Genomic DNA, 23,624 nt, shown 5'->3' with positions numbered 1-23,624 from the left:
TCCGCAACTTTTTTTTTTTTTTTTTAACCTCTTCCCTGATTTAGCTTTTTTTTATTTTTCTCATGACAGGAATGGAAATCAGAAAAAAACAAACAGCGCAGGTTGATGAAATAAGTTCGACTGGCAAGAATTTGCCCTTAGTCAAGATGGTGGCGGTTTAAACCACAGGCGCCATGTTTGTTTCTGGCAACTCCCTAAGTTGCGCAGGTCTCCTATTCGCAAACAAAACATTTCCAGTCCTTCTGAAGCGGAGACCGTCTCCGGTGAACGGTGGAAGTCCCGGGGTGAGGAGAAGGAGGGACGGAATGCGCGGCGCCTGAGGAGAGCCCGCGGGAACATGGCCGTTGCGCCCCACCCTGGCCTCTATGGGCAAAGCAGCGGAGTTGTGTTGACGGAGCGGCAATGAAGTTGTCACTGTCCTTGTGACTTGACAGGCAGGGCGACGGTGGCAGCTCCCTGCGGGGGACTTTGTACTGGGGCTCTGATAGTTCTGCCCTGCAGGAGACATGCTAGCCTTCATAGCCAGGAGCATGGTAAGTGAGCACTCACCTTCTAGTGGGCTTATATCCCCTGCTTATTAACCCTTTCCTGGGGGGGGGGGGGGGGAAGAAATATCCCCTTTAAGGGCTGTCGCGTTGCCTGTGGTTTAACCCTTCCTCACGTGGAAATGATTGCTTATAACTGACTTTTCACGAAAACAGCGCGTTCGTCGTATGTTTCGATATCTAATACGCCCTTGTCCAGTTCACCGCTACGGGGTCGGCCCCCGATTTTATAATTTTTATATTATATTATTATTGTTGTTTTATTTTTATTTTTTGGTTATTGTTTTGTTTTTTGTACAATCCACCTGAATCTGCTTCATTATAGGATTTTGTCACGCGGCTCACAGGTCGTGGACTGTAATGTGAAGTGACACGACGCTGGTCTGCGACTCGGCGTGACGGCAAAAAAAAAAAAAAATCTGGGTAATTTGTCTGCAACTTGCTGGACCCTTTTAGATAGGGGATCACTTTCTATAACCCGAAATACCCCTTTATAGACGGTGGGGTAAAAGTTGCGTGCGTTCTGCGAGAAAAAAATCCATCAGGTCCGGAATTATTATATTTTTTTTTTAAGACTTCCACGTGGCACTGTGACCCCATTGACAGTCCTGAAATCCGATGTCCCGTGGCTTTCGTTGTCTTTGTTGCGGCTACAGAGTGACGCGTGGCGCGGAAGAGTCACACGTTGCACATGATTTAAATTAAAGGGCATCTGTCAGCAGTTTTGTACCTATGACACTGGCTGGCCTGTTACATGTGCACTTGGCAGCTGACTGTATCTGTGTTGGTCCCATGTTCATATGTGCCCGCATTGCTGAGAAACATGATGTTTTATTATATGCAAATGAACCGCTAGGAGCAACGGGGGTGTTGCCGTTACACCTAGAGACTCTGTTCTCTCTGCAACTGCTGCGTCCTCTGCACTTTGATTGACAGGACCAGTTGTGAAAATGTTTTCACTGCCTGGTCCAGTCAAAGTGCATAGGGGGCGGCAGTTGCAGAGAGAGCAGAGCCTCTAGGTGTAACGTCAACGCCCCCTTTGCTCCTAGCGGCTCATTTACATATAATAAAACATAATTTTTCTCAGCAATGCGGACACATATGAACATGGGACCAACACAGATACAGTCAGCTGCCAAGTGCACATGTAACAGGTCAGCAAGTTTCATAGGTACAAAACTGCTGACAGATGCCCTTTAAAGCTGGTGGGGTAAAGGTCACGCTTGAGCCGCCAGGTCTGGATTCTTGTGACTGTCGTGTCTCTGTGACAGCCCTTAGATGTCGCGCCACTTTTATGACGCCGCGTAGGGTAGGATGACGTACGCGGACAGCGCCCCCATTCACTTTATGTCAGGCAGCCGCAACCGGACAAAATTGCGTAGAATACTGCGTGGTGTCGTCCAGATTTGAGCAAATCTACAGGAGTAGCGTGCGCCCTGTGTGAACGGAGCCATAGGGATCACGCAATTCCTCATGTGGGTCCATTCACACATCCGCAATTCCATTCCGCATTTTGCGGAACGGAATTGCGGACCCATACATTTCTACGTGCGGCCCCGATCGGAATTGCGGACCAGCACTTCCGGGTCAGCAATTCCGATCCTGAAAAAAATAGAACATGTCCTATTCTTGTCCGCAATAGCGGACAAGAATAGGTATATTCTCTTAGTGCCGGCAATGTGCGGTCCGCAAAATGCGGAACGCACATTGCCACTGTCCGTGTTTTGTGGATCCGCAAAACACGCACGGATGTGTGAATGGACCCACAGGATGAGAGGCTTCTGCGTCACGTGTGCTTCGTATAGAGCAAACCTACAGAAGGAGCGCAATATGGATTATCCTCAGCACTGACAGGAGATCTGGCCAATCACAGAGCAGCTTTCATTTCTCCGCAGCAGATTTGTAAATAAAAGTGGCGTGCTGATTGGTTGCGATGGGCAGTGCTGATGAATGAGACACTATTGGTGTGAAATCTCACTATGTTTTGCCTTCAGAGGTCTGGGAAAGCGGAGTGATGTCAGTTTTTACCAGATGAATAGAGCACGACTGACGGACTTCTATTTTGGGGGGGTTTATTTGGTTTCGCGATGACCTAGACGATGCTCCCCGGCCGGCACATATGTTGATGTATGTCACCCGCGTCCTGCGGCCGCTCTGGATGGCAGGGATGCCTGCCGGGTATAGTGTTACACACAGGCCCTTGAGGCGTATCGTTTTTTGCTCTTCACGGTCACCAGCACGGAACTGAAATGACTTTGCTTTCTCTCGTAAACTTTGCTCCCATAACACAGTCCATTTTGATTTTCCTGGTTTGTGAATAGAATGCCGGACTGCAGTGAAGACCGACTGACAGACAAAGTTTAGGCGAGGGGATAGCCGACTGCCGAACGCCATCCCTCAGCCAACAGAGAGCAAATCGGACTTGTGAAGACCCATGAACGATGGTGTGCTGTCCGGAATATGGGAAAGGCAGCGGTCCCTTCCCCTTGTGACATCATTTAGTAGCAATTCGATCCGCCTTTTTTTTTTTTTTTTTTTTTTTTTCGGATTGCATGCAAACCCATTTATTTCTATGGATCTGTTCATCCTTCAATACTGTGTGACCATTAAAGGGGTATTCCGGTTAGATGGGGGATAGCTATTAGATCGGTGGGGGTCCCAGCAGTAGGGGTATTTGCTAGGACATGCCCCCATTGCCTGAGGTGGAACCCACACCTTTGAAAGTCACGAAGGGCGCTACGCGCATGCTCGGCCGCCCTCCATTCATTTCTGTGGGGCCCCCCCACAGATGCACTCCCGTACATTCCTATGGGGTCGACAGACTCGGCTATATTCGGCGGAGGGTGACCACGCACGCGCGGAGCGCCCTCCATGACTCTTAAGGCTCAGATTACGAGATAGCTGCCGGTCCTAGGGATGTGACCCGCACCTATCAGACAATGGGGGCATATCCTAGCGATATGCCCCCATTTGTCTGTCATGGGAATACCCCTTTAACGATGCAGCGAGGCTATACAGTGCAGTCTTCATTAGGTAAATAAGAGGCAGCTGAAGCCTAATTGGCTGCGCCCCGAAGGGCTCATGACTGCGCCATGTGGTCGCGCTATGTTGAACTGGGGTGGGGCTGCAATGCTCCTCCCTCTCCACTCAGGTGCTAAGGCTGATTAATGGAGCAGACAGAACTAGCTGCACAGAGGAAGGTCAGCGCCACCTCTCCTGACCTGTCTTCAGTCTGACTGTATGTAGGTTGTATTTACTACTTTAATTGTGTTATCTGTAAAGTCCTCGGGGGGGGGGGGTGCAAGGTGTCGGCCGGCTAGTCACTTCGTATATGCTCCCTAGGACCCCTGGACTAACGGGATTTGATAGGATTGTCTGTATACTGGCGGTAAAGCTATGCATGCAGCTGCGGGGGTTTCTGCAGCTATTATAATGTTGTATTAGTATTGTATTATCTGGGTGTAACCACCACTCCACGGTTTTCCGTGAGGCTTTGATTCGGTTTTTCCGCAGATCTCGCCCTTGAAAAGGGTGAAATCCGCACCAGAAATCGCAAACGTAACTTCTAAATCTGCACGGCCTAGTTCACACTTCAGTGATTGGAGCCTCCAAAGACATAGGGTATAAGGGAAAGATCTGCACCTGGTTGTGGTTCAAAATCACTGACCGAACACTGATGTGTGAACTAGGCTTAAAGGGGAATTCCCATCTTAGACATTGGGGGGCATATTGCTAGGATATGCCCCCCAGTGTCTGATAGGTGTGGGTCTCGCTTCTGGGACCCACACCTATATTTAGAACGGAACCCACGCCACGCATGGGCAGCCGCCCTCCATTCATTTCTATGGGAGCGCCGAAAATAGCCTTGCCTATTTCCATCAGCCCCACTGAAGTGAATGGAGCTGTGGCCGCGCTTGCGCAGCGCACTTCCCATTGATTTCAATGGGACTTCTGAAAATAGCTGAGCGTGCGCCGCTTGGCTATTTTCGGAGCCCCCTTACAAATGAATGGAGGGCGGCAGGGCATGCACGGTGCACCCGCCAGCTCTTTGTGGGCTCTGTTGTGTGTATATATATATATATATATATATATATATATATATATATATATATATATATATATATATATATATATATATATATATAGGTGCGGGTCCCGCACCTATCAGACATTGGGGGCATATTCTAGCATATGCCACCGTTGTCTGAGATGGGAGTACCCCTTTAACACTACCTACCTGCGCACTGTGGATTTCCGTGCGTTTCCACACCCAAAAACCATGCGTTATGTGCTGTTTTTGGTTGCAGATTTTCCCCAAATCTCGATCCTTGCATTGAAAAGGGTGAAATCTGCACGCCTGTCGCCCAGGCTTTTAAAAAGTCACAAGGGGTCTTGCAACTTTTTTTATTTATTTTTTAGCCAAACTAGCATTAGTAAATGACCCCCAATATATTTTGTGGCAATGTGAGCAGCCATCGGCTCTTCCAGTGTGTGGCACCCAGAGGAGGCCACGTTAATACATATACGGCGTGCAGTATACCTATTTTTACATGACGTATACCGGCCCGGCAGAGGGGCACTTTTGTTCTCTAGAAGGTGAATGGGGGCCCCTGCATACTTCTATGGCACCCATCGGGAGGGCACCAAAACACCTTGTCCCGGCCCTAGCAGGAGGGTGGAGTGACACTCGCTCTGTTCGGAGTCGGTGCACTCAGCCCTGCCCTGTATTATATTACAGGGGGGGGGGGGGGGGCTGTAATCATTTATTACAGCGCCAGGCCTCGTCAGCCATTGCTGATCAGAGGTTAAACTCCGGGAAATCAAGGCCGTACAACTAGGGGAACGTTTACGTTCCTCTTCACAGCAGCTGGTGAACTATGGCTGATCACATGAGCAAGACATAGGGGGCGCCACACTAGAGCAGGCAAATGCGGAGTCCGTGGGCCATGCTGCAGATCTACGTGGGGTAATTTATCCTATAAAGAATATGGGCATGCTCCAGAAACGGTACATGCCTGTCTTTGGTTTAGTTGGGGGGGGGGGGGGGTGTCTCGGTGGTCAGGCCCCCAATAATCACTCACTTATGGCTATGGTGCCGGACTTATGGCTGTCTACCCCCGGCATCAGGGAGTCGTGTGCTGTATGTTAAACAGGGCCACCCAAAAAAATTGTAAACATGGGCCCAGGTATTGGGGAATTGCCTGAGAAGCGATTTTCCTATAGCGCAGTATTGCCCTCACTCCCTTTAGCCATGGGAGCAGCGCTGTAATGGATAAGGGGCTGCCAAGGGTTGTTTGACTTCAGAAATATAATTTGGGGAGTTGTAATTTAAGCAATTCCCTATGTATTCTGGCCGGTAATGTTCGTACAGTAGCAGAGCTTTGGATGGTATCCCTATGGTCGCTCCATCGGGTTCTCCTGCCAAGTATTGCAAAATAATTGGCGCAAACAGTGGATGTAATGCCAGGCGGGAGGAGGAAAAGGTGTGTGTGATCTCACATCCATAAAGAGGAGTGTAACAGATACGCCCCCCCCCCCCCCCCCCCCCCCCCCCCGTACTCATTATTTATATAGTCCCTGGCCAGCAGAGCTTACAGTCTATGTCCCGGGCATACACATGCAGCAGCCAGTATTCTGTGAATCCTCAGCCCATTTACTGCACCGCAGGACGTTGGCGAGGGTCCCGCAGATACAGCTTGTATGGAGGTGATTCCTATAATGACCTTTATATGGAAAATTGCTTGTCAGGCGATTCCCTCATGTCTTGTGTACGTCAAATGTCAGTGTGTATAGTGACAAAGCGGGGGGCACACAGTGAGCGCTATCGGGCTCTATTCACCTGATATTTGTGACTGGTCTACTGCAGGGGTTCCCAACCTGCGGCCTTCCATCTGTTGAGAAACTACAGCTCCCAGCAGGCCCAGACAGGGAGTTGTAGTTGTAGTAGAGACACGGAGAAGGATAGAGATGAAAGAGCAGTGAAGAATTTGTCTATTCCAGGCATGCGCAACCTGCGGCCCTCCAGCTGTTGCAAAACTACAACTCCCAGCATGCCCAGAGAGCCTACTGCTGTCGGCCTACAGCAGGGCATGGTGGGAGTTGTAGTTTTACAACAGCTGGAGGACCGCAGGTTGCATTTGAATAGTCCAGAGATGGCCAGACGGGTGACCAGAAGACTCAATATGGCCGCCTATAGTCAGGAAGAGCAGCTCCGGATTGTAAACTTCTGCTCTACCCAGTGACACACTGTGCAGACTTGAGCAGGTGTTGTATAATCTGGTGACCCTACGACATATTAATGGCTGCCGTTTTGTTTCCTGTGTTGTGTCTAGAAGGTTGGTGGGCCTGCATGTTAATTAGTCAGTGCAGCGATGGATGAGCGGCGCCAGGCAGATCAGGTATAGTACGCTTCTCACTGTCTCACTCCCCCCGACCCCTCTCTGTCCTCCTGCTCTCTATCTGATTCGCTTCTGCCGGGATTAGAGTAATGAGACTTTCCTTTGCAGACACTGATCTCTTTATTACCCTTTGCAGTTTTCCTTTGCACCCCTTTGGAAGTGATCAAAAAGGGGTGCAAAGGAAAACTGGCCTATAATCCCCATCGTAGATGGCTGAGCTGTAATACCGCACACGGACACGAGAGGCGCTGTTCCTGGAGAGAGAAAAAAATCGGATCTTTTAAGGCTTATTCTGGATAGGGGCCAACTGCTAGATCAGTGGGGGTCCCGAACCCCTCTTTTAGATGGCACATGACCCAGCGTGGCGGCCACTTCATTCCCAGAGGTTGATGATAAAGTGACGGCAGCACCTAGCAATATCCCTTTAACCTTCCTGTATATTTTTGGGGCAACGACCAAGGCAGGTTCGCGTCTCTGGCGGGGCAAGGATTTCATCATGAATGGGTGGGGTGACCCCGCAGTCATCTTCCATAGAAACCAATGGTGCGGCCGTCCAGCCCCGGACTGAAGCCTCTGGTTCTCTGACTGACCCCCTCTTCTCTTGCTCCTGGTGCTCGGCACAGTACCACGCTGCAGTGTGCCGATCAGATACCACGCGTCCTCTGCCCTTAGTAAACACTGCACCGAAGGAAGAAATGGATCGGGTGTATGATAATATTGGGTTGTTTGCAGTTGTCAGGTGTCGGCTCTGCCTGGTATCCTGCACCTATCACAGCGTTGGATGGTATATCCTGGCCCCGGAGCCCTTTCTAATCCGGCATCCGTTCAGTCGCCTCCATCACACGAGGCTCAGCGCGCTAATGGCAAATAACCTATTAACCCAATGTATGCTGATGCTTGTCTCCTTTAAAGGGGTTATCCCATGAGTAATGTAAAAAGTGACATCATATGGTACATAACAAAACTAGAACCAGAGCTCACGTGGATCCAGATTCATTGCTCCAATTTCACAGCTTGATTTATTTCAATCTGGCAGCTCGGGGGATGTGCCCTTTCTGCAGCAGCTCTCTCCCCGACACAGCTCAGGGGATGTGCCCTTTCTGCAGCAGCTCTCTCCCCGACACAGCTCAGGGGATGTGCCCTTTCTGTCACAACTCGGGAAGCATGTCTGCTGCAGCTCTCCCTGTGATTGTCATGGCTTCTCACAGCAGATACAGCTGGTGGCAGTGCAAAGATGGAACTGAGCATGTCTGGTGGACAGAGAGATGAAGAAAAGAGCAGACAGCAGGTGGCGCTATACAGATTGACTTCATGGCATAGCTCAGTGGCTGTGCTGCATTTTTAATGACATGCAATTACAAAAGTACTCAGATCCAGGTGCTGGTTTGCAAAACGTAGAATATTTCTCGTGGGACAGCCCCTTTACTAAGACACTAAACCAAAAATCAGAAAAGAAGCAAAATCGGAAATTCTTTGGAAATGTATTAACCCGGTTACAAATCTGGAGGTCTTTATCTGCAGGTGTCACCCCACCTTGTACAGCTGTCAGCTGGACGCCACTTCTCCCAGCTTCCCCCGACACATGCATCCTCGGCTTTGTATGCATGTGTTTTGAATGGCAGGAAATGAGAAAACCAGACGCCTCTCGTGACAGCTTGTCTCCTGCCAGAACAAAAGGATTGGGAATTGAAATTCAGTTTGCTCGGTCCTTTTATCTAGAGGAGAGTTGGGGGGCCGGCGTCACGCATGTTAAGTGGCCCTATCTGTATACATGTCATCTAATGTGCACGGGGCCCTTAGTTGTCTTTGGCCATAAACATTACATAACTATTCACATGGTCGCCTGCTGCAGACTTTGACTCCTTATTTCAGTAGGAAGAGATAAGAAGCCGCCAGATATCTGACACCACTTATCTCTACATCGTATATCCGCTCTGGCGCCTCCCTTGTCCGCAGGCTTCACCTGGTATTGCAGTATAGTCACAGCCAACGTTTAAGTAAATTGGGCTGACCCGTAATACCAGAAGCAGTGTTTTTATTTATTTATTTTCCTCCAGTAGTACTGATGAACTTACTTTTCTTTTTTTTTTTTTCTTTTTTTCAGGCCAGGCCGGCCCGCTTGGTGAGGCCCGTCTCCTTGGTGAAGCTGCCGGGTAGGTACTTGGCACACCAAGAGGGGTTGCCAAACCTTCCCGTACCCCAATTGCAACAAACGCTGGACAAGTACCTTCTGGCCTTGAAACCTCTGGTCCCTGAAGACGAATGGCACCACACCAGCCAGCTGGTGGAGGACTTCCGGACATCTGGAGTGGGCGAGCGGCTGCAGAAGAGGCTTGAGAGGAGAGCGAAGAAGACTGAAAACTGGGTACTGCCACCTGCACCACTGATACTGACGCCAAGTGGGGGGGCTCCCTCTATGTCCGTATGCCATGATAGAGTATATGGACAGAGGGGGTCTTCATGTGAAAACTGGGTACTCCAAGTGAGGGACCCCCCCCCCCCCCCCTCTATGTCCGTATGCCATGATACTGACACCAGGTGGGGGGGACCCCCCTGTATGCCATGATACTGACACCAGGTGGGGGGGACCCCCCTGTATGCCATGATACTGACACCAGGTGGGGGGGACCCCCCTGTATGCCATGATACTGACACCAGGTGGGGGGGACCCCCCTGTATGCCATGATACGGACACCAGGTGGGGGGGACCCCCCTGTATGCCATGATACTGACACCAGGTGGGGGGGACCCCCCTGTATGCCATGATACTGACACCAGGTGGGGGGGACCCCATCTATGTCAGTCTTCATGTGAAAACTGGGTACTGATACTGACAGCAATCAGGGGGTCTTCATGAGACATAGCGTACACTTTCTTACAGCAGTTTGGGGTGGGGACGTTTTCCCTCAATACGTTCCTGTCTGACGACCTCTTCTTTGGTTCTCCTCAGCTTGCCGACTGGTGGCTGCAGACGGCTTACCTAGAATACCGCCTGCCGGTGGTGGTGCACTCTAGCCCCGGGGTGGTTTTACCAAAGCAAGATTTTGCAGACCGCCAGGGGCAGCTAAGGTAAGTTTCAATCTGCACTCATCTCTTACAGTGACCTTTGTCTTTCCCGTAGCGGCAGAAGGAGGTAATTGACCCCTATCCAGGGTGACCTTTGCCACACTTTACTCGGCAGCTGTTTCCACACGGCTCAAAATAAAGTCCAGGAAGATTTATGGGAGGCAGTTCCTTCCAGACCCTCCTCCACGTATAATCACGGCGCAGCTATCTCTCCGACCTCAAGAGTGTCTCCCCCCTCGTCAGTGCGGGGGATGGTAATATGACCCGGTCAGAGTGGGTTCTGTTCATATGGATATTCACTGGTACAGCGATCCCCCTATAAAAGGATAGGGGATGATAGCCATTAGATCAGTTCTTGTGTCCTACCGCTGGGACAGAAGAACTGGGACCTTTTTCCCCCTGGAGCCCCCCTAAAAGAACGGAGCAGCAGATCGGTCACACACACCGTCACTCCATTCTTCTCTGTGGGAGGTCTGTCCTCAGTTGTCTTGGGGCAGTGCGCATGCCCAGTCTGACACTCCATTCATTTTTGGGGTCTCCAAGTGGAACAAGGTCTCCTTTCCTGCTCAGCCATGTTCAAACCCTGGACTTCCGCTGTACATGTACGGTGGTGGTCCTTAAAGGGGTTATTCAACCCCTATAATGCCCAGGATTCTGATGCACGGCCTCCGCTGCATCTCCTCATTGCACGGATCAAAGCATATTGGGGGGGGGGGGGGCGGCGCAGCCAATAGCAGGCTGTGACGGGAATGAGCCTACCTAGCATCGCGGGTGACACTAGGGAGGCTCGTTCCTGTTGCGTCCTGCTATTGACTGACTACCCACCCCCCAATGCTGGATGTTTTGATCCGCGCGACAGGGAGATGCGGCGGCTGTACGGGCATCAGAAGTGAAGCGGGTGACGGGGGGGAGAGAGGTAAGTATAACCTGTGTGAGGAGCCCGGGCATTATAGGGGTTTTCCCGGTATTAAGGGTAGCTCATCAAAATCCCCCCCCGATCAGCTGTTGGAAGGGGGCACTGCGCTGGAGACTAACTCTGTCGCCTCTTCATAGTATACCGAGCACAGCGCCATACATTGAATAGTGGCTGTGCTTGGAATTGCAGCTTAGGCCCATTCACTGGAAAAGGATGGAGCTGCAGGAATGCCATGTGCCTGAGGGGTGTGACTTTGCCAGGCAAGGAAGGGGCTGCAGCACTCAACCGTGCACCACGGCCTGTTACAAAAGAAGATTATTAGAACCCTATGATCAGATATTGATAACCTAAGTCGTGGAAAACCCCTTTAATACAGAATGCACCTACCACACCTATTTACAATACTCTGAGGCCTGTCAGACCCTACTAGTCTTCTGCAGGAGAAATATGGATTAGATAAGTTGGATGAGTAGTGTCTAGGGGCTTCTTTAACGTTTTCCAGAGCCTCATTTCCTTGGTTCTATCGAATGTAGAATCCCACAAGCCTATGTGCTCAGGGGTGTACGTACAAATCGTAGGTCCTGGCTTTAGACTATATGTAAGTCACAGTATGACAGAAAGCCTCTGTGTGGGACCCCAGTGCACCACCGACCACCTGGTAGTCGTAGGGTCTGCGTCTATGGCAGAGGTAATTTGCTGCACTGTCCCTTAAGCCCCATCATCGCCATCCTCCTAATGTTCTTGCTTTGTTGTATAATGAATTCTGTTTCTTATAGATTTGCGGCAAAGCTGATTGAGGGCGTTCTGGACTTCAAAGCCATGATAGACAAGTGAGTAATAAACTGGTGTAGTCAGAACCTCTGATGGACATGTCTACGGGCCTAATGGATTGTGTCTTCCTGTTGGTTACAGTGAGACCATACCCGTGGAATATCTTGGTGGTAAACCGCTATGTATGAATCAGTACTATCAAATTCTATCATCGTGTCGAATTCCTGGCCCAAAGCGTGACTCCGTGGTCAACTACAGCCAAGTGAAGAAGCCCCCCACTCACATAACTGTGGTCCATAACTTCCAGGTAAGGCCTACTGGATACAGTATACGCACTCTGCTCTCTTCTCAGCTTGGAGGGACAGAAGTTTGACTATAAATTTGAGTATGACAAATGCTAACGCTGCCCATACACATTGGAGTGGAAGGAGAGGTTAATGAGGCGTTCTGACCTGGGTTAAGATGGCATCCTGCCAGGAAAGGTAAGTGGCAGCATGGTCAGGACTCCTCATTACTTGCCAAGGTATTGCATTTATTACAGACTGTACTGTCTGCGCTGTGTGGGATTTTATGTGTTGCACATTGGATTTATGTCGGCCAAAGCCACCGAACATCTAATGTGTCCTGGGCTTCCCAACTTCCCTGACCAACTGATGATGAGCAAGGAGATAAGCCACTGCCAGAGGAATCTGACAGCAGCCTTCTCCTTTCTCCCCATTAAGTACACATGCATGCTCGGCTGAGTATGCAAACGTATGCGAGGATCAGGAGAGATAGCTGTCGGCCGAATGAATGAGTTATCTCCTGTGTAAGGCCATTATCAGACTATATAATGGATTTCCCACTTGTCTATGTCCTAGTTCTTTACATGGTGTTTACTGTCCTTATCTCCTCAGTTTTTTGAACTGGACGTGTACAACAGTGATGGAAGCCCCCTCACCGTCGATCAGATTTTTATTCAACTGGAAAAGATCTGGGGGACCTCCCTACAGTCGAACAAGGAGCCCATTGGCATCTTGACTTCCAATCACAGGAACAGCTGGGCCAAGGCCTACAACAACCTTATCAAAGGTGAGATGAAGACACTTTGTCAGCCTAAAAGGGTATCCCGGCTGTTGCAAGATGGGGAATAACTATACCTACAGCAGGGACCCCCATCGATTACGAGAACAGGGACCCCACTCGTCCTGAAATGAACAAATTGGCAGGTTGGGTATGATGACTGCTGCTCCTTCTGCTCCATTCATCTCTGTGGAGATTTGGAGACAACTGAGTACAACGCTCTATTTCCAGAACTCCCATAGAGATGAACGGAGCAGCAGTGCGCATGCTTGACCTTCTGTTTATTACATGGGGCTCTGAGGTTTATGGGGTCTCCAATCTTGTGTCCCAGCGACCCGACCTCCACCGATTTAAAGGGAACCTGTCATGTGGCTATTTGATTATAATCAAACTAATTATATACAATCATTAACTACTAAAAAGTACCTTAGATGTATTCACTTACTGGTGTGACAGATGGTTACCTCATAATATACACACACAAAGATGCCGCATGCTAATGAGCTGATTTGAGTCCAGCGTGATGTCATTGAGTCCAGCGTATATTTAATTCTGAGCTATAGCCACTCCCCTGCCCACCTGCTGCTGATTCATTTGGAAAATAACTGTCAATCAGCAGCAGGTGGGCGGGGAGAGTCCGGAGCTCATGAATATTCAGGACTCATCATTATCAGCTGGAGCTTTTCAATACAAGATGTTGGCAGATTGACTGGGTCAATTAAAGAAAGTGACCCAGCATTTTTCTAAGAGAATCAGTCACTTATTTATGTTGCCCTTAGTTAGGACACCATAAAACTGGTGACTGGTTCCCTCTAATAGTTATCCCCTATCCTGTGGACAGGAGCTTCATGTTACGCCTCTGATGCCTTAACTTTTATAACTAGATAAAACAAATAAGGAGTCAGTGCGCTCAATCGAGAAGAGCATCTTTACCGTGTGCCTGGATGGTCCAATACCCAAGGTCTCTGATGATCACTACAAGAGCCGAGTGGCCGCTCAGATGCTGCATGGCGGAGGCAGCCGCCTGAACAGTGGCAACCGGTGGTTTGACAAAACCCTTCAGGTAGGAGAGGCAACTGTAATCGGATATAGGAGCAGAATTTTTAGTTTATTGGCCATTATATATCCTGTCTGTGCTCAGTTCATAGTATCAGAGGATGGGTCATGTGGGCTGGTGTATGAACACGCTCCAGCAGAAGGACCACCCATTGTGGCCTTGCTTGACCACGTCGTTGAATACACGTAAGAGTCTTTTAATATCCTTATATAAAGTGTGTGTGTAATATTTTGTACAAAATTTGCTAATTAGTTTAAATCAGGCATCCTCAAACAGTGGCCCTCTAGCTGTTGCAAAACTACAACTCCCAGCATGCCCGAACAGCCTACAGGTATCGGCCTACAGCAGGGCATTGTGGGAGTTGTAGTTTTACAACAGCTGGAGGGCCGCAGTTTGAGGATGCCTGGTTTAAATCCTATTGCTGGCATATGTATTCAGCACCTCCAGGCTTTTCAGTGTGCATGTATTTTAGGCTCTGTTCACACTTGCATCAGAGATTCTGCTTAGAAGAATAGTGCAGCATCATTCTTCCCATAAAAATTAAGAAACCGAACAGATCCCTTTATAAGTCACTGGGGTCCGTTGAACACTGCTGGTGTCCGTCTGTTATTTTCGGTTTAAGAAATCTAAATTATGAGAGATCCACCGCACACTTGGGTCCACCGATTTAGTCTCACACTGTAAGCCTATATCTGCACTGGGAGATCCCATTAGGTTGCAGATTCTGTCAAAATTGCAGGATAAAATAGCACAGCATGCTGGACTTTGTTTTTTTTTTCCGGTAAAATGCAGGACACCAAGACAAACCCAACAGAACCCATTATAATCTCTGCAAAATAAGATAAGAAGATTGAAGCTTCATGCACACGAACGCATCCATTTCTATAGAACGTGTCTTATTCTGGTCCATTTTGCAGACTAGAATAGTCCATTCTATGGGTGGCAATGAGAAAAAGAGCCTTCTGCCTCCAGCTCCGTACACGGTATAGTTTCTGGCCCTGCAGCTGCCAGAAACGGCTAATCGGTGGAGATGTAGGGTGTCGGCACCCCACAATCTGATACAGGTGACCCATCTTGAAGTCAGGTCCTCATTATCGAAGTCCTTAAAACCCCCTTTAAATGATAAAGATAAATAATAATGAAAAAGTGATGCATTGTTTTTCGTTTCTGTATTTTGCAAGAGAATATAAATCACGTTTGCGCTGCCTTGATGGGGTCAGGCACTATGTCTGAACCTGTCAATCAAAATGCAGAGGGCGGGGCAGTTGCAGAGAGAGAAGGGCCTCCAGGTGTAAGGGCAACACCCCCGTTGCTCCTAGAGGCTCATTTGCATATAATAAAATACTTTTTTTTTTTTTTTTTCCTATGCAGGAAGAAGCCTGATCTGGTGAGGTCGCCGATGATTCCTCTGCCAATGCCAAAAAAACTTCGCTTCAACATCACTCCAGACATCAAGAATGACATTGAGAAAGCCAAGCAAAACCTGAACATGTGAGCAGAACGCATGGATACGACCTAATTGTTCACCTCACTTTGTAGAACATTATTTGTGCAGATTAGCAGGCAGGAAATGGTTCATGTAACATTTGAAGGGGTGACCTGAGATCCGGCCTGCCGGCGCTTGCTCTGTGTGGTCACGTTTTTGTGCTGCTGCTTCTCTGCTCATTTCATTTGTTTCCCTTTTTTAGAATGGTTCACGACCTGGATGTCAAGGTGTTTGTTTTTGACGTTTTTGGGAAAAATTTCCCGAAGGCAGAAAAGCTGAGCCCAGATGCCTTTATCCAGGTGGCGCTCCAGCTGGCCTATTTCCGGTAAGGTTTCATGCCACTATTTACTACGATGACCCCTCTGTTATACTGATTGTGAATCCTCTGGACAGTAGGATAGTCCAAAACCTAATCATAGTGTCCTAATCATAATGGGTGCAAATGGTCTTGCTTGAAAGCTGACAGGCTTTTATACAAGACCAAAATGACAGCATTAGTCCAAGAAACTGAAGAGATATCACTGTTAGAAATCAAGTCGGGAATAATCATGGGTAAAACCTGCTTTCACTTTCAGCTGCATTCCGATTTCTAACAGTGATATCTTCCCCTGTACTGAGGATATTGCTGTCATTCTGGCATTGTTTGAGTGCTTGGGATGTCAGCTTTCAAACAATACAAGCTAAACTGCTCCACCTTCCCTGTCAGTCTGGAAGAGAATGAGGGAGCAGTTGCAGAGCTGACAACCTGCAGGAGGAAAGGAAAAACAGTAAAAAAAAACTATAGAAATGTGGCATTATGATCACTGCATGGACCCACATAATACAATTATTTTTACCACACAGTGAATGCTGTAAAAAAAATCCACAAAATAAGTTATTTAATACACTATTAATAATATATATATATATATATATAATATATATATAATATATATATATCTCCCCAAAATGGTTAAAAAAAAACAAAACCTACTACTTATCCCGCAAAATAAAATAAAAAAAACACAGAGGGAAATATTATTGGTCCTTAAGGGTCAAATTGTCACTAAGGGGTTAAAAATCCAATTGTGTCCCCTTGCAATTGTGCGCCAACAAGATTTACTGCAGACACACATTAAAGATCTACAAGAAAAAAAAAGTGAAATTTTTGGGAGGGTTTTTCCAATTTTAACGGGACCGTTAGGAGGTTAAAGGGCATCTGTCAGCAGTTTTGTATCTATGACACTGGCTGACCTGTTACATGTGCGTTTGGCATCTGTGTTGGTCCCATATTCATATGTGCCTGCATTGCTGAGAAAAATGTTTTGATAAATGCAAATGAGCGTCTAGGAGCAACGAGGGAGTTGCCGTTACACCTAGAGGCTCTGCTCTCTCTGCAACCGCCATCCTCTGCACTTTCATTGAAAGGGCAACGCACTGAAAACATCATCCTGTCCGGCCCTGTCAATCAAATTGCATAGGGCGTGACAGTTGCAGAGAGAGCAGAGCATCATTTTTCTCAGCAATGCGGACACATATGAACATGGGACCAAAACAGATGCCTTCAGCTGCCAAGCGCACATGTAACAGGTCAGCCAGTGTCATAGGTATAAAACTGCTGACAGATGCCCCTTTAAAAGGGTTATCCAGGTTGCGCCACAATCCTGTGCACTGGCCCCTTCTGGAATTGCGCGCCGTACATCAGGCACATGATCGTAGCCTAGTGTTAGAACCTGCAGCACGCTCATGAGTTTGAATCTCTTGCTAGAACTATGGCGAGATTCAGAGTCACACGTACGCTGCGAGTTCTAACACCAGGATGGGATCCCGTGCCCAATGTAATGTGTTCCTGGACGTGGTGCATCTCGGTTATCGGCTTTAACTCCTGAGCAATGGAAGGAGAGGTAGATTTAATTGGCTTCGGATCAACACTTGAAGGGTAGTTCCCCTATAAGCTTAATTTTAAATTTTGCATTAAAATAAGCTCAGTGACAAGTGCTATATATCTATGTTGTCTTAAGTTGTGGCCTGTATTATAGCCCAGAGCTGCATTCACAATTCTGCTACTTGACACCACTGTTGCAGTGCATTCTGGGAGAGTTATGTTTTTTACTACCTTGGAGGACAGGATTTGATGAGGATTTCCGCACAGATACCTACTCAAAATCTTGATCAAATCTGCTAACATTCAGCATCCAGGCTGTCGTGCCTGACTACACTTCCCAGAATGCAAAGGACCAGGGCAAGCCTAGTGCAGACATTGATCAAACTAGAGATGCAGGGAGACGTGAGCTCAGGAGCCTGCAGAATCGTGACTGCAGACCTGCACGAGGTTTGTCTGGGAAATGAAGACCTTTCCAACGTGAGCTTCCAGGTGTTTGTGGAGACTTCTGATGTTCCGCATGCTCGGGCCCTGACCTATCATTTACCCCTGTGAAGGATGTACGGACGAGCCTGCGCCACTTACGAGAGCGCGTCGCTGCGAATGTTCCGCCTTGGAAGGACGGACACTATCCGCTCTGCCTCTGTGCAGTCTCTGGAGTTTGTGCAAGGAATGGAGGATTCTGGGAAACAGGTGAGCGACAACAGTGACCGTGCAGTTACCTGAAGGAGAAGGTGCGTCTTGTCTCATGCTTCTCGTCTTCTTTTCCTGTTCTTAGAACATGGAGAAGGTGGATCTGTTGAGGAAGGCGGTTCAAGCTCATCGTGGCTACACAGACATGGTACGTGGAACAGGATGCCCATGGCATAAAATTTCACATTTTAGAGCGTCATGGTCCCAAGATATAATCTTATCGCCTATCCACAGGATAGGTGATAAATGTATGAATGCTGGGACCCCCCCAGTCACAAGAATTAAGGTCCCCAAGTCCACTGTGGGAATGAAGCGATAGTGGACATGCATGCGCAGCGCTTCATTCCGTTCTGTGGAATGGCTGGCTGTAGCGCTATCCCACAGTCACTCATTTATACTACTGCTCCATCCACACAGGGATTTCGGGGACCCCTCTTCTTGTGATAACCGGGGGTCCCAGTAGTTAGACCTCCGGTGATAAATGTTGTTTGTGGGCCCCTTTAATGGAGTTGGCCCATCTCATACATTGGGTGCATATTCTAGCAATATGCCTGATAGTTGCAGGTCCCACACCTATCAGACATTGGCGATATGCCCCCAATGTATGAGATGGGCCGACCCCTTTTAAGTTGATCCCAACTCTGCTTCATTAGGTAGGGCATTTCTATAATCATTGACCACATTGTCTTCCTTAAGGTTGAGGCAGTCTTGTCTCTTCAGGCAGGTGTGGTTTGGTCCTTTCCCCATACTTTACACTGCAACTGTACCTGTTCACATTGACTGATGTGTATAAGCACAAGCTGAGCAGGAAGTCAGCGCAGGAAGAGAACTGATTTCTATTAGATCAGTGATAGAAAAAAATGATAAACTACCAGCAAACTAACCCAATAGTGAAAAATAAACGATTTTCAGGTAAAAATTTTTTTTACTGACCTCGGTCTCTTCAGCTCTGGTGATTGAGACGTGCATGCAGATGGATGTACCCAGCATGCATGACCTCTGCACATTTATAGGTGTCGTGCATCTCCGGCTCGCTTGGGTCAGACTTTTTAGCCAAAGGCATAAAATGTATTAATTCTTCCACTCAACATTGCGCTTTGATGCAAAATCGTACAAAGGCGCCCATGAGTGTAAAATGCTGGTGTTCAATGTATTAAATGACATGGGTACAGTGCAGGAAAGGATTTGAAAAAATAAATTAAAAAGAGCAGTACTTACCTCGCTGATCTTCTGACACACACGGATATATGACGGCTGCAGCCAATCACTGTGATTGGCTGTAGCAGTCATATGCCCGCGTGTCGGAACGTCATTGCTGGACTAGGAAATGGAGAGTGTCGCAGGGATCGGGCAGGATCAGTGACTGCTACTGTTGTATCGTGCTGCTGTGCAATCATAAAACCTCTAAACAGGATCTGTTGCCTCTGTTTTATTAAATCCGTATATGCCATGTGAAATAACAGTTCTGGAGCACCCTTTCCTAGAACTCTTTATCGGGCAGTTCCTGTGTTATTCCTCCTGGAAATGTATGACTAAACTGACAAGTGGGTGTTACCATTTCTGTTCTGTATACAGTCCCAGATATTTCAGGAGAGCAGACAGGTTCCCTTTAGGCTGGGTTCACACAAACACACTACCGAGATTTCAGAAGACCGCAATGTGTGAACCCAGCCTTGTGACTCCACAGTAAAATGACGACATCATTCATGAGGCCCTCATTCCTTTCATTGCCACAGGCAATCGGTGGAAAAGCCATAGACCGCCATCTTCTGGGATTGAAGCTTCAAGCCATTGAGGATTTGGTCAGCATTCCGGAGATCTTCATGGATACGTCTTACGCCGTGGCCATGCATTTCAACCTCTCCACCAGCCAGGTACAGCACCTAGCTTGCCCCTATTAAAGGGCATCTGTCAGCAGATTTGTACCTATGACACTGGCTGACCTGTTACATGTGCACTTGGCAGCTGAAGTCATCTGTGTTAGTCCCATGTTCATATGTGCCCGCATTGCTGAGAAAAATGAGGTTTTGATATATGCAAATGAGCCTCTAGGAGCAATGGGGGTGTTGCCGTTACACCTAGAGGTTTTTTTTTTTTTTGTGTGTGTAGAGTCCGCGCCCTCTGCACTTTGACAGGGCCAGGCAGTGTAATCGTAATCACTCCTGGCCCTGCTTTCTCCTAATGCCAATCAAAGTGAAGAGGGCGTGACCAGATCCTCTGGGAGTAACGGCAACGCCCCCGTTGCTCATTTGCGTACATCAAAACCTTATTTTTCTCTGCAATGCGGGCACATATGAACATGGGACCAACACAGATGCCAAGTGCACATGTAACAGGTCAGCCAGTTTCATAGGTGCAAAACTGCTGACAGATGCCCTTTTAAGTGAAGTAACCCTGACTGACACGATGTATTTGGTTGTAGGTGCCTGCAAAGACAGACTGTGTCATGTGCTTTGGCCCAGTGGTGCCTGATGGGTACGGCGTTTGCTACAACCCCATGGAAGATCACATCAACTTCTCCGTATCCGCGTTTAACAGCTGCGCTGAAACCAACGCAGCCAGGATGGCCCATTATTTGGAACGGGCCCTTTGTGATATGCAGAAGCTGATTCAGAGCACCCCCAAGTCTAAGCTTTAACCCTACAGCAGCCTGGAGACTTTAACCACAGTATATGGTGGTTTGAATGGACACGTGTGAGTGTGGGCACCAGCTGGTTAGCATTGAAGGACTACAGCAGTTAGATGTGGTGCCCTCTCTTCTTTGGACTAGCAGCCGGTCTAAATACTAATCAGAATATTGAATCCTGCAAGGCAACCAGGGGGTTTATTAAAACTGCTGCCTGTAGTCACCAGTCGGATAGCCGCTTTCCCTTGGGAAATGAAAGCCCCCGCTACAGTTTTGCTAAATCTGCCCCAATCCTAACTCTGATGTTGCATGCATTTGAGTGGCGGTTTTTTATGGCTCGTTCTGTGTAAACTGCTATCATATTTGTGTTTACTGATTTAGGATATTAGAGAGTTTACTGGTGCTTCTGTGAGCTACACGAGGGGCCGTACATGGTATGGCACAGAATGGGATTAGGGGTTTCTAAAGACCTGGATCTTCATGGTGGGTGTTCATGACAGGTCACTTTGTGGAGGGGTGGTACAGGATTAGAAAAACATGGCAGATTTCTTCCAGAAACGGCGCAACCGCCTGTCCATCTGCTGTGTGTGATATTGCAGCTCCTGCCATAGAGCCCCACCCACCCGACAGAGGTCTAGAGTCAACTTTCTGGCGAAGGTCGGCATTTTATTTTTTCTTTTCTGTTATATTACACCATTAGGCCCCATTTACATGACCCCGTATTGTTGCCCCGCATCTGATCTGTATTTTTTTGCAGATTGGTTGCGGACCAATTCCTTTTTAATGGGGCTGCCAAAAATGCGGACAGTATGTCTGTTCTGCGGCACCACAAAAAAGAGAGAACATGTCTTATACTTGTCTGTTTTGTGGACAAGAATAGGCATTGTTACATTGGGTCTGCAAAAAAAAAAAGTCATCTGTATCTTGCAGATCTGCGGAGTGGATACATACGGCCATGTGAATGTACCCTAAAGCCTCCTGCACACAACCGTAGGTGTTTCGTTGCCGTATTATGGATCCGCAATACACGGGCACTGTTCCGTGTGCATTCCGCATCACGGATGCGGACCCATTTTCACTTCAGTGGGTCCATAAATCCGGAGTAACGGAACCACTACAAAATGCTTCCGTGGGGTTTCATCCCGTACTTCTGTTACGCAAACAGATAGATAGAACATGTTCTATCTTTTTGCAGAACGGCCGGATCACGGACCCGTTAAAGTGAATGGGTCCGATCTGCTGCCGCATGGACGGTGTTCGTGCATTGCAGCACGGCCACGAGTATGATGTGAACAGAGCCTTATTTAAGCTGAACTGCAATACCAGACACAGCCTATGTATAAGAATGGCGCTGCTTCTGTAATAAAACAGCCATGTTTTTCTAATCCTACATAGTCCCTTTAAGATGGGAAGACACTGGTGAAGTGTAAAATAGGCTTAATGGGGTATTCCGGTTACATAAATTTATCTGGTAAGAGTGCTGGGTCCCCAACAATCACAAGAGCGGGGACCTGTACCCTTTGGCGCCTCCTCCCTCCCTCCCTCCCTGCCGAAATGAACAAAGTGGCCACTATTTATTTCTATGAGAATTCCGGTGACAGCACTCCCATAGAAATAAATGGACCAGCCACTCCATTTTGGGGGGGGGCGCGCACAGGGGCTCCCATTATTGTGAGCAGTAGGACACCCATCAGTCTAATAGTTATGCCCTTTCTTGTGCATAAGGGGATGACTTAATATAACCGGAATACCCCTTTAATTCTGAATGGGACTGTACAGTGATCTGCTGCCTCCAGCCGTCCATTGCGAATAAGTAGAGAGGCAGCAGACATGCACAACCTGCTGTTCCATTCAGAGGTACGGGACCCCCGTTCTCCTAATTGGTGAAGTTCCCAGTGGACAAAACCCCACCAATCAGATACATAATGGGGTAGGTTCCTCTATTGCCGCAGCCCCTTATAAGGCTGGGTTTAGGATCTATATTATGTACACAAAACCCACCCTTTCAAATATATACCAAGTGCTGCTATAACTTTAAATGGCATCTGTCAGCAGTTTTGCATCTATGACACCGGCTGACCTGTTACATGTGCATTTGGCAGCTGAAGACATCTGTGTTGGTCCCATGTGCCCGCATTACTGAGAAAAATGAGGTTTTGATATACGCAAATGAGCCTCTAGGAGCAATGGGGGCGTTGCCGTTCCACCTAGAGGCTCAGCTCTCGCTGCACCCTCTGCACTTTGACAGGTCTAGGCATGATTACGTTTACACTGCCTGATCCTGTCAAAGTAGAGGACGCAGCAGTTGCAGAGACAGCAAAGTTTCTAGGTGTAATGTTAACGCCCCTGTTGCTCCTAAAGGCTCATTTGCATATAATAAAACATCATTTTTATCAGCAATGCGGGCACATATGAACACGGGACCAACACAGATGCCTTCAGCTGTAACAGGTCAGCCAGTGTCATAGGTACAAAACTGCTGACAGATGCCCTTTAATGACCCAAACTCACAGCATTGTAGATCATCCCTGTGACGCTGTCAGTTCAGGCCAACGATGTGTGGATCAGGCCTTGGGATACCCGCGCACATAGCTTTTTTTCACCTTTACTCACCACATAAATGGCAATAAACCGTGCGGCACTTCCGCTACGGGCACCTTGAGATGACTCTCTGATTCCCAGACGTGCCAACGTAAATTTCTTCATTGTGATTATTTTTACTTGTTCAGTCCAGACATTCTTCAGCAAATGGCAATCTGTGGCCTGACAGACTATATGGGCTCGAGGAGAGAGAGGTCTTATGAATGTACAATCTAATCCTGACCAGATGGGTCTATGATATGTTTACTCTGTAAGTCGCTGTGATAAAGAGATTTCTAATGAATAGAATGTGAAGCTTTTTATGATTACTCCTTATTTATAGAGAGAGTACCCCACAGCAGAACTGGTCAACACTGCAGCCGGGGTATGCGGGCCTGGGCTTTCACGTCGCTGTAATGAATGTTTTTTTGCTGCAGTTTTACTGCCGTTGTGTCAAAAAAATACATTATTCACATGCAGTTTTGATACCATAGATGCCCATCACGGCTACACTGTGCAGCGGAGACACAACCGAAAACGGACGCTTTTCAGATTCATGGTCA

At 48.0% G+C, this 23,624-nt stretch overlaps 1 protein-coding gene across 2 annotated transcripts; it reads left to right on the top strand.

The window, feature by feature from the left end:
* The first annotated feature begins 190 nt into the window (after positions 1-190).
* Positions 191-22,036, top strand: CRAT (carnitine O-acetyltransferase). 2 transcript variants are annotated; one of them, XM_044305371.1, is made up of 15 exons: positions 191-533; positions 6,878-6,943; positions 9,048-9,308; positions 9,894-10,012; positions 11,702-11,755; positions 11,838-12,003; positions 12,593-12,767; positions 13,643-13,821; positions 13,900-14,000; positions 15,187-15,306; positions 15,504-15,626; positions 17,720-17,855; positions 17,941-18,003; positions 19,592-19,729; positions 20,278-22,036. In XM_044305371.1, exons 2-15 carry the CDS (start codon positions 6,917-6,919, stop codon positions 20,491-20,493), a joined length of 1,878 nt encoding a protein of 625 aa, XP_044161306.1. In that variant the 5' UTR covers positions 191-533; positions 6,878-6,916; the 3' UTR covers positions 20,494-22,036. The 2 variants fall into 2 exon arrangements, with proteins under 2 accessions (XP_044161306.1, XP_044161305.1); XM_044305370.1 differs by lacking the exon at positions 6,878-6,943 and having other exon boundaries at positions 192-533.
* Positions 22,037-23,624: the final 1,588 nt, after the last annotated feature.

This window comes from Bufo gargarizans, chromosome 9, assembly GCF_014858855.1.
Source record: "Bufo gargarizans isolate SCDJY-AF-19 chromosome 9, ASM1485885v1, whole genome shotgun sequence".
NCBI lineage: Eukaryota > Metazoa > Chordata > Amphibia > Anura > Bufonidae > Bufo > Bufo gargarizans.
This window is presented reverse-complemented; position numbering and strand designations above follow the sequence as displayed.

Excerpts from the sequence above, each read along its gene's own strand:
- CRAT (XM_044305371.1), top strand. The coding sequence starts at position 6,917 with ATGGATGAGCGGCGCCAGGCAGATCAG. Across the intron at positions 9,309-9,893 it reads CGAAGAAGACTGAAAACTGG|CTTGCCGACTGGTGGCTGCA; the intron begins GTACTGCCACCT and ends GGTTCTCCTCAG. Across the intron at positions 12,768-13,642 it reads CTACAACAACCTTATCAAAG|ATAAAACAAATAAGGAGTCA; the intron begins GTGAGATGAAGA and ends TTTTATAACTAG.